Source organism: Cryptotermes secundus, unplaced genomic scaffold (assembly GCF_002891405.2).
Source record: "Cryptotermes secundus unplaced genomic scaffold, Csec_1.0 scaffold111, whole genome shotgun sequence".
Classification (NCBI taxonomy): Eukaryota; Metazoa; Arthropoda; class Insecta; order Blattodea; family Kalotermitidae; genus Cryptotermes; species Cryptotermes secundus.
In genome coordinates this window covers 701,750-722,854 of record NW_019733319.1, presented here as the reverse complement: position 1 = coordinate 722,854, position 21,105 = coordinate 701,750, and the positions used below count along the sequence as shown (strand labels likewise).

Genomic DNA, 21,105 nt, shown 5'->3' with positions numbered 1-21,105 from the left:
GCCACGGCGTTACATCGACGTTAACTGAAATTAAGATATCACAGAGGGAGCGACTCAAATCCATCGATGAAGAAATGAGACTTTCGTTGTCAACGATTCCACCACGGAGCAGTCGCCTGTGTGCAGCTACGCAGGCGCAAGTATCACATTGAAGGCACGAGTAGAATTACTGTATTTACTTTAATAGCAATAGAAGTGTATTTTCTGCACTCTACAGTGAATTAAAGTTCATTAATTGCTAATAAATGCTCGAGTCGATTTCTGTTTAATGATAATAAAATAACAGTATAATAATATTACAGTAATAAGTTGATCACGTTACGTATTTATATTAATTGTCTGATATGTGTTTTTGAGGGGAATAACATTTTGGTGTGCCGTGTTGAGTCATGGATACTTAATGGTGTGCCGCGAGTAGAAAAAGGTTTTGCGGAACACTGCTCTAGACTGGGATATCCGACAGATGATAAGCGTCTTCCCGCGGTTTCTTACTGATTTTTCATACATAATATAAGAGAAGTTTGTAATCCGAAAAATGAATTAGTAAATTTAACTTGAGCAGTTAAAGAAAACCCGAGCTCTGAGTCACCAAGCAAATATGTCATGTGTATCAGAGACTAAAAACGCGGATTCTGGATTTGATGAACGTGTTTATTTACTCCTGATACCACCAGTAACTGCACGTAATTACAGCGCTATCGCTATTTCTGCACTTTATAATTCACACTGTTACACATATACTAGTCGCGTCCTGGTAACGCAATTAGAACATAGGAACTATAACAATCTCAATGTGACTAAATCTTCTAATCAGGTACCACGTATTCACAGGCCGACTTCTAATTCTTCTTCAACTACGAACTTCCCGTGGCTATCTCCTACTGAGAACTGACTTACTTACTCACGAACTCAGTCACTCACTCCAGCTTACGACTGGCTCGTAACTGCCCTGAACTGAACTTGCTTCTGCATTCACTTCTCTCATAAGCACTATGAACTGATCCCACGGCAAACACCTCTATTGTTGATGACGTCACCGCTTTCATAGAACGGTCCGATACGCGGAAATTTGTTTACCGAGCTGTTGACTAGAAATGGGTTGTATAACCCCGTTGTTCCATCGCTGTTCGGCGCGGATACATAGAAAACACAGCCTCATCTATTGTTGTGTGTTGGACCGTGTTTACAGAGCTGTTGCCTGGCAACGTGTTGATCAAATTGGTTACAGTACTTATTATACTCATTTAGACCATGATATCTACAATTGAGGGTGAGAATGACAAGGCCCATGCCAGATTAAGTTTAGGCATAATGGATCTCTTTAATATCCCAAAAACACACACCACAGTTTCGGATATCTTATCCAAATTAATTAATGCTATTTTTATATGTTTTATTGTGTCTGTGAAGTATAATCCAACAGCGTGAATGGCGGGAAAAATATTCAACATTTTGTAACTACAGTATTTTTCTCTGGGGAGGCTCTCCGAACTTCGAATATTTCCCATCCAGCACCCGAGCAAAACTAATTGTACATCACTGGTTTCTAGCGTCAAAGTATTGCAAAACTACCAAACGGGACAAAGGAAACGTGTCTCAATTCTGACTTTGCTGTTTACAAGTTGTTCGCAGTAATGATGGATGTAAACGTTTTATAATAACTGATAACATAAGGGTCAATTACGACATTTAGAGTCACAGATGACAAGCAACTAAGATGAAATATCTGCAATGTCTCGTAATATATCTCGACAGGTCAGTGTTACTGGCGCATAATGGCATGAGTTCAAACTGAAAATCAATCATTGAGAGTGATGAAACACACATGTTACCAATTACACGTATATGATAAAGAGAAATTAAATATGTATGAACTTCGACATGAAGCTCTCTAACACTGACATACGCACTGCTGTAAACAGCGGCCGAAGACAACGTACCTATAACATTGCAATTTCTATGTCACATAAACAGAAGAGTTTAAATCATGAGTTTGCAATAATTTGGGAGATAATTTAGTATTATATATAGTAAAATGTCTCGCAAATATTCCTTAAATTATGTTTCACATGACGCATCTGGTAGACCCCCTCCCAAAAAAAAAAAACAGCCCAGGGACCATAAGAGAACGGGAAAAGGGAGGCACTGACTCACATTAATTTTTTCCGCGTCGGTTTTGTATACAGAAGTGTTCTTCATTTAGTATACTTTCATATCAACGTGTGACAGCCGGGATAGCTCAGTCTGTATAGCGACTGACTACGGGCTGAACGGCAGAGTCGTCGGAGTTCGAGTCCCGGTAGGATTAAGAATTTTCTCTTCTCCACGTCATTCAGACCGGCTCCTATCCAATAGGTACAGGGGGCTCTTTCCCCGGGGGTGAAGCGGCCGGGACGTGAACCTGACCATTCACCTCTAGCTAGTGTCATACGCCTTCATGGCGTAGTGCTTAATTAGTTAAGTACAGGAAAAAATAATTAAATTTCACTGATCCCAAACACCACACAAACTAGATGGGCCCAGCTCTTAAACGAGACATCTCATGTGTTGCATGAAACTCATTGGGGACTCTAAAAATAGTGATAATTTTCTCACATGAATTTATTTGAGATAAACCACATACTTCGTACTAACTCTAGCAACTACTTTTATAAGAATTTTTCATATAAAAAGCCTGTAAAGTGCTTAAATCTGAACTCGCAATTATAGGTAATCATGCAATTACAGTGTCTGCATATGGGACCACTTTACAGGGCATCACACAGAGATTACGAGAACATTTACCAAGAAACACGGGAAACTCCACTTAAAATGACCGTAAAGTATTCTTTTCGCGATTTGAAGAGGATATCACGTAAAAAAAGACAAGTCTAGAGGGATACTAGAACCAATTGTCCGGTACCACTTCTGGAACTGACACATAATAATCCACAGACTTTGTTATATCTCAGAAAAACATTTCTCTCATAACTGCATGATTATCCATTAAACTAAGCATTATGCATTAAAGTGAGCTACTAAAACGGGACGACGCAATGTCTAGTAAACCGCATGATTATTCAAAACTAAACCATTAAAATGTGAACGGAGAAGTTCATGGAGGTAGGCCTAGGCCCACTGGGGCTGTTGTGCCGGGGGGGGGGGAAACATTAAACTAAGCATTATGCATTAAAGTGAGCTACTAAAACGGCACTGAATGCTGTTTGGCATAACGATATGTCTACAGGACAACGCAATGTCTAGTTAACCGCAGGATTATCCAAAACTAAACCATTAAACTAAGCATAATGATACGTCTACAGGACAACGCAATTTCTACTTAACCGGATACTGAGGTCTGCTTGCCTGTGGCCAGATAAGTATATCTGACGTAACTCTCACGTCTCATTACATGATCTCGGTATAACCTTCCCACTGAGAAAAGAGGAAATGTCCATGAGCGTCGGTTCGTGGAATGACGTATCGGCCCAAAAAGTAGGTTTCCCCTCTTCTGAGGACAACAAGGCAATAATCAGAACGATTAAAGGAAAAGGGGAGGGGGAGGTGGAATGTCCAAGACAGAGTCGGCGCCATTAGATGCTGAGACTATATAAAAGTCGGCATGAGGAGCACTAATGTGTTATTGTCGCCATTGTTAGGGTAAAGTGTACCACTAAGTATTGTATCTGACGCTTCCCCGGTTCGACAGGTTCTCCTGTTATAGATGTGAGTATTCTTTTGATAATTGTGTTGTTATACATAATTATTTTTAATTCGCTTAGTGGGGGGTGGAGTCCAACTGGGTCCACTCGGCACGGCGGCCACTGATTGGCCTATTGTATCTGCCCAGGGTGATTATGATGATGGAGAATTTGGTGAAATGAAAATTGGCAGGGGAAACCGAAGTACTTCGAGAAAACCTGCCCCAGAGCCACTTTGCCCATCACATATACCACATGACCAGTCCCGGGATCGAACCCGGGCCGCCGCGGTGGGAAGCCGGCGACTAACCGCTTGAGCTATGCCGCGGCCGATGTATACATATATCTCACTTCACGCGGTGCTCTGGTTAAAAAAAAACCGCGCAAACGCATAAATATAAGACTGCATCCTTCACAGATTCAATTTTAAAAATCAGAATTACGTTCCCCAGCGGATACTCTTCATTGATACATTTGGTGACTGATCATTTTCGTCATTTAAAAGCAAATAATAATAATACACAAGAATATGGTACAGGCATATACAAACACGCATGCACATGCAAAATGAGTATACAAATAAGAGGGGAATATGCGATACGATATAATACATGCTTTTTTTTATGAATCTTGAAACATATTTAATACATATTGCTGAAACAGTTCCTTTTACATGAAGAACACTGTACTGTCAATATATTAATCCTTCTCTTGCTCCAAAGTGAAATCTTAACGGCATTCACAATGAGGCTTCTTTCTAACATGTTCATTATCAATGATTTCTCCTTTCTTTGGGCACACAGCAGACCCTCGATATAAAGCTGAACTCAGGGGATAGCTTCAGCACCCGCGTTATAATTGAAACTGGCATTTATCTAATTTTAGAATCCCTATTATTATATCCTACAGTCAATAATTTCTCGGACTGTGGTTTTGACGCACCATATTACAAGATACATACACTTATCCATATCCTCCCTCAAAATAGACGCCGTTGGCAGCTATGCAAGTCTGCCAACGTTTGTATAGCACTATCGGTCAGGTCACCGCAAATGCTCATGAGATCGTCAAGTTGGTCTTGCGTCAGGACGCGTGGAGCACTGTGTTCGGTAACACGAGACATGTTCAGGTCATCTGGCAGAATTTTATGGCAAGTACCATGGCTAATCCCTGCTGCTGCGATTTCATCTACAGTTTGGGAGCGGTTGCCACGCACCAACGTTGTAACTTCTTTGATCTTGAGTTAGTTCTGAAAGTTCTTGGCCGACCAGTGTGTTCAGCATCTTCAAAACTGTCTCTCCCCTGTGCAAAACATTTGTGCCACTTAAATACAGCACTACGGCCCAAGGCTTTTTCGCCGCACGCTTGCTTGATCATCTGAAACGTTTCGTTAGCGGATTTGACTAATTTTTTGGCAGAACTTGACGTTTTTCCGTTTCTCAAACTGAGATATTCTCGATTTCGCCGCTCGCAGGCAACTACCCTTCACAACAGTTACTTTCTTTCTGAATACACTGCACACATGCAACTGATTCTTGCTGGGAGGAGAGAAGAACGGACACGACATCATCTCGTGGTTCCAAGTATCCGCTGTAGTGAATAACAGCACCACTATGCGGCCAATCCATGAAATTATTGGCTGTACTACGTATACAGTATTTATGCAGAGACTAAACTACGTATAGGAAATTTGAAGTGCATTTCAGACTGTGGTCGAGTACATGAAAGTGCTCTTCAATAAGCTCTGCTGTTTGAACGAAATAATCCCAAGGTTAGAGAAACCAGAAACATGCAGCTTAATCATGGCGGATTATGGACTTCACCCTTTGTACCTGTACACTACAGCAAGGAATGTGTGCAGTAGCCATACTTTAATTAAAACATTTCATAAAAATTTGTACAACAAAAACATATGCAACTGCACTGAGGGACGATCAAACCCACGATATATCCGTTTCCATGGTATAACGACAGCCTACTGTCCCACATAAGTATCGTACTCCCTTATCGTTTGCAGCCACTCCTGAGCCCATTCCTTGTTCAACAAATTAAATAGCTTCACACATACTGTCTTCACAGAAGTTCTCCTTTCCAACGTTCCTTTCCCTACTTTGTACCAAAGCTGTCTCCTGCATTTGCAAAATAAACGTATGTACTGTTAATGAGTCGAAGTTCCGTAGGTCAAACAATTGGAAGACCGATGCAAGGCTTGCAATACAGAGTGATCTTCTTTCTTTCCGCATAACATGTTATAATCACTTTGTACGTGTACTTTCCAATCTCTTCAGTTTTTATGAGGAGGGAAATTGAAATCCACACTGTTTACATTAATGTATATTCAATTTAAAAAATGTTCTTACTAAAACAAGAGAGGAAAGGTGTTCTCCATGAGTGTATTTTTTAATGCTAGTGGGGTGGGACTAAGTCCCTTGTACTGCGGCCACTTCTGGCCTATTGCACCAGCCCCAGATGATAGGTGAGGGTGATTGTGGACCAATTGGTGGAATGAAGATTGGCAGGGGAAACCGAAGTACTCGGAGAAAACCTGCCCCAGAGCCACTTTGTCCACCACAAATCCCATTTGACCAGACCCGGGATCTAACCCGGGCCGCCGCGGTGGGAAGCCAGCGACTAACCGCTTGAGCTATGGCGCGGCCCTTCTCCATGAGTGTATATATACTGCATATAACATTTGCGGCTCTGAGTATATGTAATTGACTATGATTTTCCTTTACTGTAATTATAAATCTACTGCTTCTAAGCTAGTCGTTCTACAAATGCCACGCTACAGAGCATTCAATAATTTTTTCTGTGCACTTTATTAAATATAAGGAACCGGGATAGCTCAGTCGGTATAGCGACTAGCTACGGGCGGGACGACAAAGGGGTCGAAGTTCGTGTCCCGGTAGGGTCAATAATTTTCTCTTCTCCACATCGTCCAGACCGGCTTTGGAATTCACCAAACTTCCTATCCAATGGGTACCGGGGACTCATTCCCCGGGGGTAAAGCGGCCGGGGAGTGAAGCTGACCACTTACCCCTCCAACTAGTGCCGAGGTCAAGAAAATGTGTATCTATACATCCACTCCCCCATACGCCTTCGTGGTGTAGTGCTTAATAAGGTAAGCAACAGGATAACGTTTTTTTACCTTTTTTCATTAAATATTATATATCACGTCAAAGAAGGTTTAAATAAAACTTCTAGAACTCGACTAAGATTATATTGTAACGTTAATATTGTTCAGTTATTATATCCTGACGTCAACTTGTACTTCTACACTGCTATTTCGCTGAACACCACTGTGCTGTCTTCTTGAACTGGTCTTGTCGCTGCCAGTTCGTCGCAACTATTTTACCGCACAAGAAAACTGCAGGCTAACCTTTCGCTCAGACTCAAACGTACTGCCCGTACTGCCTCTCTTTGCCTCACGACCCTCACGACTATGGTTTTATACAAGTTACATTTCTAGACTAGTCAGGTACATACGCGAAAGACGAGGCACATTGGTTTCTGAAGTTGCGAGAAGAGGGGAGATCTGGAATGTTCGGCAACGATGGGGAAGGGAGGGGGGAAATTTTACTACCCTTCTCATTTCTGCACTCAGTCCGGCGCGACAATATATTATGTCACAGGCCTATAACAATTTTTGTAAGAAAATGCAATGAGGTGGTTTTCAGAAAAACTGTTAAATTCAAATTGCGTTTCATGTAAACTATGGGGGTTTTATGGAAGTGACACGAATTAAAATTTAATTCCTCTGACAGATTTTAATACAGACCTCCAAATATTAAACTCCGTCAAAATCTGCTAAGTTGTTTTCGCGATGGAACACGTAGACAAGCAAGAACTCACATTATATGTTCATTTGATGTGTACATGTCTTGTGTTTGCACACTATACTTATATACATTTGTGTATAATATAGTGAGCTAACACAACACTCATCACATAACCCCTTGATGATGGAGACAGAGGTGGTCTCTGAAACGTCAGACACCAACTCCACATTGACATGGCTGACCACCCAAGAAAACTCCACTGTGTAACAACAGCAATGAATCTGCTGCACTAGGATACGGTGCTCTAAGAAAGGAAGCTTTGTGAGTTCTGCTTGGAACTCCTTGTTTCAAATTTGTACGATGAAGTGGATTATTTATTCTTGTTACAGCCCACCCTCATGGATGGTGGAAACTACATCAAGGAGGGTCGGGACTCTGCTAAGAGTACCTGTCTCATCTTCTCACCAAATGAGGAAGCTGTTGGAGCACTTGCTAAGTCCCTCAAATTGTTCGAGGTGCAGTACTATCAAATTTGCAATTTTTAAATCCATGCTTGGGTTACAGAACAGTAGTTTATTCTTGTCTTATAGCATCACCAGGGATCTGAATTAATTAACGCCTGTCATGACAGGAGACTTACATGTTTCTCTTCCAGTAAATAAAATATTGAAACTTTACTCCACACATAAAGTCACAATATTTGCATTATAATGGCATTAAAACAGTTACAAACACTTATTTCATTAACTATCACAATACCTAACTCTACACTGAATCATAAAGCACAAGCAGAGGCATTTACCACTAGAAGTGCTTCCAAATGTCCGACCTTGGCTATGCAAGAATGTCAGCTGATAAAGATGGCAGAATTTTTTTTTGTAATTTTAATCAATCACGACAGTCACTTACAGTACTTGCAGTACTTATGCTATGATGATGTTCTGAATACATACTTAATGCACTTTCATTTGGTAGAAATATATTTTTGGCTGTTAAAAAGAGCAAGCAAGGAGTGAACATTTTCAACACATAAGAAAACTCAAATAGGAAACCTGATCTTCTGAACTAACTGATTACAGAAACATAGGCCTACTTCTGTGATAAAATTAATTTCTTTCACTAACACTTTCACTTCTGCTACATACATGAGAAAATAAGGAGTACTGAGCTATTTGGAGACAGTCTTGAAATAATAAAAATTTATAATAATTTACACCTTTTGAGACCAGATGATTGTTATGTATTACATTTTTTAAGATTATCTTGGTATAACCACACCACATAATAATTGAAGTCTTCTGAGACCAGATAATTTTATTAATGTGAGTTTCAGTATGGCATGCAATGGATGTATTGTTCCCATTATCATTTTATGGGTTTTTCTAAATCAGAAATTCAGTATTTAGTATGGCAGGAACAAATTCTGAACTTTAACCACTTAGTAGATACATTGGGGAAACTGAGGTTGAAAATTAAGTTTTAAATACCAAGAAAGGTTTAAACTACTTGAGAGTTGAAATTTTCCTGTTTATTTCCTCATTTTGACTTGTAATATTCCTGTGTTTTGCAGAAGCATGGTGTGAACTTGTTGCACATTGAATCAAGACCATCAGCAAGAGTTCCTGATAGGTATGAATTTATGGTGGAGTGTGCACCATCAGGAGAGCTGGGTATTGCTATCGAGACTCTCCGAGAACATTCTTCATATTTCAACATCATCTCACGTAATCACAAAGATAATAGAGGTAACTGAACTTCAATCGCATTGCACATGTACAAGACTCTAAAATCATTACCTTACAATTCTATCTCACTCTAGAACCACAACATCTGTATCAGATGACTAATTCTTGTGTTACTAGGACTACAAGACAATTTCTTAAGCATCTTCAAAGCCATATAAGAAAATTTGGCTTATGTGATTTTTGGAAACAATCTGCTTCAAATACTAAGTCACTTCAGATGTGGATGAACTATAGATTCATCCCCTTCTACAGAGACAGGTTGTTTTGAAGGATATTCAGAAGTTCATATGATAAACTGGTCTTTCCATCTACACTTAGACTGTCTTCTTGCAGTCGGTCTTCAGTTCAAAAATATGTTACCACCAGATCTGACTAGGTGCGCTGAATAAATGTAATAAATTCATGCTGACCAACAATATGCCTCAAAATGCTGGGACACCCCCCTTCCGGCAGATACACATATGATGGGAAATTAATCTGGAACCTCTGAGAGGGCAACCTCTCCTCCAAACTAACAAGCTTCAAGCTAAACCCTGGTATAAGGATGTATTCTATTACTCAAATGGTTCAGAAAAGATAGAAATGCTGTTCCCCTAACCTTGATGGAACTTAGATGTTTCTGAAGAAAGGAAAAACAGTATCCCACAAATATTTCTTGCAATTTGTACTTTAAAGAAAAGCAGATGGCTAGTAATACATTAGCCTGGCTGACGAAACAACCCACCATCCCAGTGTATTTAGCTACGTTAACGTACGTTATGTTAGAGCACTGCAGCACTGGCAATACATATGCGAGTCATTTTCCATTTCTGGATATTTCCAACTTCTTTCAATTATCGAAAATTTCAACATCTGCAATTGTTGAATATATTCGTATCTCCCATTTTCTACACTTTGCATTTTTTCATTTCTCAAGTCATAACTTCATTTAAACATCCAAAAATATTGCATTCTTTACATTATCCACAATACTTGAATTTCTACAATGGCCAACAAGTTTTAAATAATCGGGATTCCAAATACTTTATATATACTAAGGTGTCCAAAAAACCGAAAATTGGGGAAAATACAAGTTTCCAATTTCTCATACTTCTGCTCATGACATTTTGCAAAAAGTCTACAATATTCTACATTTTTATACGTTTCTCTTTCATTTTTCACAAATGCTGAAAATAATACAATTTGTCCAATTCTGACAAATTTGTAGTTATATTTTTGTATTTTTAAACATTAAAACACGTTTCAATTCTTAAATCGATAAATTTATTAACGCCATCACTACCGATTCTTCCTAAATACTTCGTATTCTCGATTACATTCAACAAACTGTGCATTCCAAATCACAACCATCTTGAAATATTTACTTATTTTGACAATTGCTGTAATTATTAACATTCTCATATATCCAACAATTTTATAAATTCCGAAAATATGCCAACTTCTCTCAACTTTCATCAGCTTTAGATTTTTGTAGCATCGTGTATGTCGCAAACACTGCAACTCTCAGGAATTTTTACAATTCTCAGAGCGCTCTAACATACAATAACTATAAACAATTCAAATTACCTAGTACTCTTACAGACTTTGAATGTTCTAACCCTTGAATGTGTCATGATTTTCATTAATCGTCTCCCTCAAATTTTGGTCAAATTTTGAATATGACATCTCAAATAGCTTCCACAGTTTTCATCTCTTCCAAAAACCAATCCACGTTCTTCACTCTAACTCATTCGACCTAAGACCTTCTTCAAAAGCTGTTAGTTGTGCAGCTACTCAAGAAATTCCCAACATTTTATGAGACCAGAACGTTCATTATAGTGTTCAAAAGAGCCCTCCACTGAGCCACTACACCCAGTATTTGCCACCCCACTGTATCTCCCTATGATCCGTCTTAATATCCTCGCACACACATCTATGTCTACATCTGCCTAGCGGTCTCCTCCCTCCATTCTGGCTTTCCCATCAATATCCTGTAAGCATTCCTCCTCTCCGCCTTGCACACTACATTCCCTGCCCATCTTGCCCTCCACGACTTGATCATTATAATTATACTTGGCGAAGAGAACAAGTTACAAATTTCCTGATCATAGAGTTTTCTCCAACCTCCTACCAGTCCAAGCCTCCTCAGATCAAATATTGTTCTTAACAACCTCACAACATGGTCCCCCCTTAATGTCAGACACCAAGTTTCATATCCATACAGAACACGCAAAATTATTTCATACATTCTAAATTTTACCTTTCTAGGCAGCAGTAAAAAACAGAAGGTTCTGGAAAGACTGGTAGCAAGCATTGCCCAAATTCAATGTCCTATTAATTTCCTCCTCAATCAAGGTTTCATTTGTTACCGCCCTTCCAAAAAATATTTTAACTGTTCCGCGTTTTGAAATGATCCGTTACCTATCCCCACGTCGTGACTCTGCCCTGCATTCTGGTGATGAGACAGCAACATATACTTGCTTCTCGCTGTGTTTACTTCTAGACCAGCCTCCTTATGGGTATCAATTATGGCTTCTGTGTTTGTTTTTCTTTATGATATCTATGCTACCTCCCAAATTTTTCACATCATCATCATCATCATCATCATCATCATCACCGCCTAAGGCCAGCAGCTGATGTGTCTCATTTCATTTCAGTTCCATTTGGGTTTCCTACACCTTCCCAATCGTATACTCTAAAGCAAAGTTGAAAGGCAATGCTGGTAAAGGATCACCTTGTTCTAGACCAATTCGGACAGGAAACACATCAGAGAAATGTTTACCAATAAGGACTTTACTATACGTTTCACTTAAACATGTCTTAATCAGCACAACTAGTTCTGTGGGTATCCCAGCATCTATGAGAATAGTGTGTAAATATTAGACACATCACAATATAGTTTTCCACAGGCTTGCGTGTATAAGTGGTCTCAAGACATGATATAATCTTCAAAAGTTACCGATATTAAATGTCAACATGCCTACCATGCAGGAACTTGCCTATCAACAACAAAACACAAACCAAGCCTAATCATACCTTATCATAATACAACAAACCACCATGAATCTTACTGAGTCACTGTTCACAAAACTAACAATCATTAATAGTGATACAAAAACAATCATCACCCAAAATTTCTGACATGGCGACACTCTCAGACACTTTGGTAGCCTCACAGCTAGGAAGGATGACAGGGCACATGACATTCACACCAAATTTTCTGGAAAGTGGATCCTTGCAAGATGAACCACCTCATGGCAGAATAACATTAGAACAGAAAGTATCAAAAAGCTGATTTTTGGATTCAACCGGCTACATAACATATCCAATGGACATCTCCGTGACAGTCTCTGTCACATTCTGCTGCCAGAGCGCTGCTTCTTAATATTCAGTCAGTCACTGAATGGCTTTGCTAAGGTTTAGGATGACCACATGCAGTTCTCATGTCTCTAATATAAATAACAAACTGAGGAAAACTGCATTCACAGATCCTGTGTATCTTTAAAAGCAATATAATCTTCACACTTGTAGAAGAGAATGGAGATATTTGGCAATGTTATGAGTGTGTTTCCAGCAATATTAAGGGATGATGCCCAAATTCATTCCATTAAACTAAATTCCATCATTACTTCTGCACAGCTGCAGAATGATAAGATGCTCAATGACATGCTTCACATCTTAAACAAATAACATTTCATAAACATTGACAGAATTCTGGAAAATAATCAAGAAGGGGGTAATCCGTCCAACACTCTTCTGTTAACCTCACATCTCAACCTGTCACTGAATACTTACTTTCTTCCTCTCACTAGAATAATCTACATAACCAGCATTAAACTAAATCAAGTCTAATGAAATCTAGCCCATCTTTACTAACTGTTATTGCTCTGCAAAACAGGTGACAACACAAGAAACACAACTGCACATCCAATTTGTTTCACTAACAGGGTACAATTAATAATACTACAATTACGTAGTACCAGTGGATTCAAGGGAAATGGGGAAATTGGTTTACATGGTATAAATACTATGGCACAGAAGCCCACACCAACATTATTTCTATTCATTTTCCTACAGTAACCTAATACAGTATGATGCAGACACAAAACTTGTCACATTCGGTTCATGAATCACATCAACACGCATTTGGGCAGGGAAGGGTCTGGTTCAGTTACCTGATGTTATAACAACTGGGACATAATATCAATGACCACGACACTGCAGTTTCATGCTGTCAAAAACCTTCAAATTATTAAACATTTTGCACATATCCAAAACTTCAAAATTCCCAAGGACCTAAAACTTTCAAAACTTTATACTTCACAGTGCTTAGTATTCCTGAACACTGGTCTTGTTTACATCTATTAAGTTACACTGGATTTCTGTGGAACTGCACAAAATCTTGGAGTTTAATTACCACTCTTCCCCACACAACCCTGGTTTCCTGAGAGATGAACAAATGGATTCTACCATACTTTTTATGGTTTTTTTAAATAAATTACCATATTCAGTCTCCAGTCATGTACAACACAAGTAATTATTTCATTCGTACCTACAGATCATGGTGCCAGTGCATAAAAGGTACTCAACATATTCAGACCCACAATGTTGCCTGGGAAGATGTGTATTCTCTTGAACACCAGGTGCATACCACGTATGTAGAATCTAGTCCACTCCTCCCTCCTGCACACACTGAAACACACATTGTGTACACCATTAAAGATCTGACAGGAACTTATTAAAGGTCAACACATCTTTAACTTGTAAAGTAGGTACTGATATCTATTAAATATAACCATTCCATCTATGTGGCTGAAAAATATTAAATAAACCAAGACTGAAACAAAAAAATTCTGAGTTGAACATGTCTTTGCTCTGCTATTTTCTTTAGCACATTACATGAAGCTGTGGAGAAAACAGCCTGAACAGCAGGAAGAATTGTTTTTTCTCACTGTTATTTGCAGATTTACAGTCAATATGGCAACTTCTCTATAACATAATTTATTAATTTTAAGCTCTACAACAGTGAAATAACAATCACGTCAAATTCTTGTCCTTCCATTCCCTAACATCCTATGAAAAGATGACAGAAAAATCAAACCAGAACTACAGCAAGCATTCGATCTTTCAGATACTGTTCCATGGTTTCCTTGTCGCATACGAGACCTTGACAAGTTTGCAAATCACATTCTGTCTTATGGATCTGACCTTGATGCAAATCATCCAGGATTCAAAGATCCTGTGTACAGAGCCCGAAGGAAATACTTTGCAGATATCATCTACAACTACAAGCAGTAAGTACATAAATACTTACATAGTACATAGTAACATACCTGTACAAGTTTATAAGCAAGCTAAATGAAGAATCAAACCAAATAAGGATGTAAGTAAATCTGTCCCTTTGTCTAAACATCACACTACAAAGATGTATAAATAGCATAGGTCCACCTGGACTGTTTCAATGAATATGTTAGTACTAGTAAAAAAAAGTAAGTAAAGGTATCCTTGTAACAGACTGTGGAGGTCCATAGGGTTGTGAGATGTTGAGGTTCCCATATTTCTAGACAATCGGCTCATAGACGGTGGCAACGTTGTCAGCCCTACGTTCCGGCCACCTTTTACCCCCAAGAACATTTCAAGAATATTCCTGGTACTCATTTCTGTTAGAGGCTGAGTTCACACCAGGGCCATAGTGCGGCTGGAAGGATTAGGTCAATTGAAGAAACTCCAATGACCTCATCGGGACTTGAACCCGCAACCTTCCGGCTTGTAGCACAGTGTCTCAACCAAACATGCTACCACGTGCCCCCATGAATATGTTAGTTCTGTATTTTATTTCTGCACCATAAAAAAAACACAGGTCTCATAACCAGTTACAACATTGTTCTAAAACTCAGTTCTTTCTAAAATCAATTCTGAAGGACAGTGACTTATATGGACAGCATATAAAATATCTCATCCCACTGAATGATAATTGTCTTAGTCTCATGTGGACTACGTAGACAAATATTTCCAGTATACATGATTTGTAGCTTTAATTTTTACCTCATATTCTTTCTTTGTACTTCTTTGTGGTGTAATAAATCATGCTATGTTTTTATTTATGAAAGTGGAGAGCCTCTGCCACATGTTGATTACACAGAAGAGGAGATAGCAACATGGGGATCAGTGTTCAGGGAACTCATCAAACTGTACCCTACCCATGCCTGTAAGGAGCACAACCATGTGTTCCCTCTGCTTATAGAGAACTGTGGCTACCGGGAGGACAACATCCCCCAACTTCAGGATGTATCAAACTTCCTCAAAGGTACAAGATCCATTCATAATTTAAACCCACAGTGTAAGAATCTCTTACTATTTCTTTTCATTATTTTTCCATAAGTAGCATTTTTTATCTGTTTCTCTGTTTCTTGGATTAAATGTAAAAGACATTTCAGTAACATAACATAAACATAAAATAGTTTTTGCATAATAAACAGGCACATTTGGCACCAGAAGTAGAACACATTTCATAATCAAGAATTGCTAATAACAAGATGTAAGCTCTGAATAAATTATGATTGTCCCAAGAAGACTGGTAAAGAACTATATGTGACTCATAAATCTAATTTTAAAGAGTTCTATCTATCCCAGAAGACATCTCTGTGAGAAACTCAGATCCTACAAATAAAATTTTATACAGCCCTATGCTAAAAATTGCATTTGTTGTACGGCACCTCTGCTGTCAGCTGACCTCTTAAGACAAATGTTCTCAGCACTGGCCCCCATAAAAAGATTACTTAAGAAATCATGTTTGAGTACTATGATTATATCCACTTGCTTGCCACATGTCAGAAGTGCACATATATGTTGAACATCATTTGGGAGCAATCTATATACCTGACAGAGAGGGCTTCATATGTGCAGATGTGTTCTTATATGTATGAGTCACCTCAAGATTTCTACAGGAGGCATTCATGGCAGGAGTCTGGCTTTTCCCTAATAACAAAGCGCAGGGTTTCATGAAAAATATTTTTATACATATCTTTTCATATTAGAATCCTGGTACCATATTTTGGTTTGTCATTTGATGCTCAAGGAAGCTTATTTAATTTTTTTTACTTAATGCAACAAAACTGATTAAAGTTACATCCAAAAGTCCAAAGAATGAAGTATTCTGGAAAATATAAAAATTAATTTATAGGATACCATTTCACACAGAAACAGTACTAGCCAGTGGTCTGAGTTCCAGGAAATTAATAAGGGCTTAAAACGGTCTGCTGCCTAAATGCTTCTTCAAGAGGTAACAGTGTGATATGTAAATTACACCTCCTCTAACTTTCCACTGAAATTTCAACAGACATTCCCTTTAGTTTGTATTAATACTGAAGGTGTGTGGTGCTCACTATCTCTTGCAGACTGTACAGGATTCACATTACGGCCAGTGGCAGGTCTTCTTTCATCTCGGGACTTCCTGGCAGGATTGGCATTCCGTGTATTTCACTCCACACAGTACATCCGCCACTCCAGCTGCCCACTGTACACCCCAGAACCTGATGTGTGTCACGAGTTGCTTGGCCATGCTCCATTGTTTGCTGACCCCGCATTTGCACAATTCTCCCAGGAGATTGGACTTGCATCACTTGGGGCTCCTGATGAATATATAGAAAAACTTGCCACGGTTAGTAAAACTTCACTGCATCCCAGATTAATTAATAGATACTGATAATTCTGGGCACATCTTTAAAATACGGTGTCCAGACATTTATGCTTCTTTTACTTATACTAGTGTTCTAATGAGCTGTTTCTTATACAGTCTGTACTTGCAGAAGCAAGGTAAGAAACAAATCTCAGAGAATCTGTGCAAATATAGGAAACACACAAATTATGCAGCAAGTTTGGCAGGAAATAATAGTGGTTAGTTGTGCAATAAGGAGCCCCAAGTACCTAACCATTGTATTTGAAGGTTATTCTGAAACCTGTTTACATGGATGTACTATGTGTTGTTACGATAAAATTTTCACACTAGAAAATGTGTAGATACAAGACACAATGGCATAGGCAGCTGTGAAGTGTACTGTATTTTGCTAAATATATGGGATAGTGTAATTGGTTGAGGCACTATGCTACAAGCTGGATGGTCGCAGGTGCAAGTCCCAATGAGGTCACTGGATTTTTTCAATTGATCTAATCCTTCCAGCAACACTAGGGCCCTGGGGTTGACTCAGCCTCTAACAGAAATGAGTACCAGGAACATTCTTTGAATGTTCTTCGGGGTAAATGGCGGCCAGTGCATAAGGCTGACAACCTTGCCGCCATCTATGAGCCGATTGTCTAGAAAATGTGGGAATCTCAACATCTCACAACCCTATGGGCCTCCATGGCCTGTTACAGGGATACCTTTAATTTACTTACTTTCACTTACCTAATCCTTCCAGTCACACTATGGCCCTGGGGTAGACTCAACCTCTAACAGAAATGAGTACCAGGAATCCTCCTGGGGTGTAAGGACAGACAGCGCTTAAGGCTGACAACCTTACTGCCATCTGTGAGCCGACTGTCTGGATAATGTGGGACCCTCAACGTCTCACAACCCTATGGGCCTTCACAGTCTGTTACAGGGATAGCTTAACTTTTTTTTTTTTTTTACATTTACTTTTCATTCACCATATTTAAAAATGTTCCAAGTTAAAGTTGAGATTCATATTTTACATATATGCCAATTTCATGTATAGTGAGCCATTTCTGAGAAATTTAAGTTCAATTTGGAATTCATATAAAATGAGAAATATGACACACTACAGCCAGTTTCACAGAGTAAAGCTTTTTATTTGGATGCTAATAGTCACTCAGGTAGTAACAAAATTCCCCACCCTTTAGAGGAACCTGAAAGCTGATTACCACGTTCACAAGATCCAACCACTGATCTACATACCCTGAGCCACATGAATCCAGTCCACATCCGCACACCCTATTTATTTAAGATCCAATTTAATATTACCTTTTTGTATACATCTTCTGGTTTAGAAAACCGAGATTAGTGGCCATGGGGATCTGTTGTGATGACCACGTAACATTCTCTATCCACAAAAGTTGGCACTAACTTCACTGACCAGCGGTGGTCGCTCAGTCGGTATAGTTCACTTGCGGACTACAGGTCACGGAGTTTTTTTAGTTTTGTATACATCTAGGTATCCTAAACAGTCTCCTTCCTTCAGGTTTCCTGAGTAAAATCTTGTATGCATTTCTTGTCTCTATTGTGCATGGTACATGTGTCTCCCACCTCATCCTTCTTGATTTTTGTCACTAACATCCATTGAAGAGTACAAATTATGAAGCACCATATCATGCATTTTTTTCCAGTCTCCTGTTACTTTTCCCTTCTTAAATCCAAACATTCTCTCCAGTACTTTACTCTCAACACCTTAAATCCATGTTTCCCTTAAGGCAAAATACCTATGTCATAATTTAAATAAGAGGTAAAATTATGATTCTGTATATTTTATCTTCACATATTTACATAGGAGGTGAGAAGAAAATAGTCAGGACTGAATTCCCCGAATTCAGTCTTCTCTTAATTTCCACGTGAATGTTAATTTCTGTTACTATTAATCACATATATCTGACTAGTATGAGTACAGTGAAATTAAATTTATTCACCAACTCTTAGTGCAGACCCTCAATACCAAATGTTATCAAAATGCCCTGTAAAAAAAAAGTAAAGCTATCCCTGTATCAGGCCTTGAAGGCCCATAGGGTTGTGAGATGTTGAGGGTCCCACATTTTCTAGACAGTCTGCTCAAAGATGGCGGTAAGGTTATCAGCCTTACGCGCCGGCTTCGCTTTACTCCCCAGGAAGATTATTTAATTAATTCCTGGTACTCATTTCTGTTAGAGGCTGAGTGAACCACAGGGCCAATCAAAATGCCCCGAGTACTTTCAAAGATGAAACATGCGAAATGACACAAAACAGCCCTCACATTATATATATTCTGTGCACCTTGTGCAAGAAATTCATTAGACAACTTTAATTCTAGACAAGTTAGGAAGATCAACTGGTTAATGTTCCATCTAGTTACATTAGCAAGGATTAAAAGATGTACTGCAATGATGTATCCACATTTCCCATGTTTAATCTTAGCAATTCAGAATATCTAATTGGCTGACAGATTAATTTAATGTAGATACTAATCTATTATTATAGCACATTTTTGCAAGCTGAGCACACTATCAATATCACACTCCACAGAATCAGAAATTATTCTTCCTAATATTTAGTTAAACATACACATGTATGTCAATAAGAAGTAGATATCACCCTAATGTAACTAGTTTAATAAGCTTAAGTAAAGGCAAAACAGTTACTTAATTCTAGTAATCTAGCTACACTTAATTGCCTTATTTGTGTATTAAGAAGTGTCACAGTTTAAGATGTCTCTTATAATGATAAATATACAAACCATCAAATAATGTTTCAAATGAAAGTTCCACACCTTAATGAGATTATCAATCATATAGCTGGAGCCAGATAAATCTGCCACAGTATGCATGGAAAAACGTTTATTTATATGAGCCAAAACTAAATTATATCTTACACATGAAACATGCATATGGGTCAAGGGCGTGACTTCCCTATCATACCTCCATTTCACGTAGTCCATGAAAACTGCACAGAATGAAACGTGAATCTAAGTGCAAGTCAGAAGATAGAATAGGTCAGGGCCGTCACTACAGAGACTGAGTAAAATATTACCAGGAAAATAACTTGCTAATACCACTAAGATGTGTTTAGATAAACAGTGTAACTGTAAAAATATCGTCTGAAGAAAATAATAAAAGAATTGGTCACTGTACTGTAATGACAAATCATTACAGCATCACTATCAAATTAAGGTCCGTTATCATTTTTAAGTTGCTGGTGGCCAATTCATAAAGAGCCAGGATATCTCAGTCAGTATAGCGACTTGCTATGGGCTGGACGACGGAGGGGTTGGTGTTCGAATCACAGTAGGGTAAACATTTTCACTTCTGCATGTAGTCCAAACCGGCTCTGGGGCCCATCCAGCCTTCTATCCAATGGGTATCGAAGGCTCTTTCCCCGGGGGTAAAGCGGCCGGGGCGTAAAGCTGACCACTCCAACTAGTGTCAAGATCAAGAAAATGTGGGTCTATACATCCACTCCGACCGTCTTCATGGCATAGTACTTAATTAGTTAAGCACAGGGCCAACTTTACCTTTTTCTTTTTTTATCTTTGTTTCCCAATTCATGCTCTAACATTTCAAACATTCTGGGATGTGATGTTGCGTTGTCTTGTAGAAACGACGTTTCAGAGAATGCACTGGCTCCAAATTTAGGGTCAAAGACTAAACGAACCAACTTAAAAGATGGAGGCAATACATATACAACGTAGACTACATGGCGTCACATCTTAGATGGTAGTATCTCCATAGCCACCACCGACAGAAACCCATACCTCATCACGAAGATTCGCTCGTGATCGGCACTTTTCTGCTGCAGAGGAACTACAGGGGATCCAGGGGATGGACAAAAATATGGAAACACCTCGTGAAATGCATGCCTGAATTGAAGTGTTTATTTTAGCGAAGTTTGTAGGTGACGCTGTTGTATCTGCCCAATACCATTACCAGTACAACCTCCACAATACGTTGCAAGCTTCATTTGTTGTCGAGAGAGTGTCATGTGCAGTTTCTAGTGCATCGTGTCAGAGCAAACAGAATTCGAATGCGGGCAAATTGTTGGGGCTCGTATGGTGGGTGCTTCCATAACCAAGGTAGCCGAGGTCTTTGGTGTTTCGCGAGGCACAGTATCCAAAATTATGACTGCATACAGGGGGACTGGAAAAACCGCATCCAATAAACACCAGGGTGGACGGAAATGTGTGTCGAGTGGTCGAGACACACGAACATTGTGTAGGATTGTGA

The 21,105-nt window shown here is 39.0% G+C and overlaps 1 protein-coding gene across 3 annotated transcripts in view; it reads left to right on the top strand.

Annotated features, from left to right (window-relative positions):
• Window positions 1-21,105, top strand: part of LOC111867894 (protein henna) — a 35,058-nt gene that overhangs the window by 9,769 nt on the left and 4,184 nt on the right. For 2 of the 3 annotated variants that reach the window (XM_023858108.2, XM_023858107.2), the window contains exons 2-6: window positions 7,849-7,974; window positions 9,030-9,204; window positions 14,315-14,477; window positions 15,294-15,490; window positions 16,581-16,843. In XM_023858108.2, coding sequence (XP_023713876.1) covers window positions 7,849-7,974; window positions 9,030-9,204; window positions 14,315-14,477; window positions 15,294-15,490; window positions 16,581-16,843 — 924 coding nt within the window. Of the gene's footprint in view, window positions 1-3,601; window positions 3,706-7,848; window positions 7,975-9,029; window positions 9,205-14,314; window positions 14,478-15,293; window positions 15,491-16,580; window positions 16,844-21,105 lie in introns of those variants that run through there. The other variant, XM_023858109.1, reaches the window with a different exon arrangement.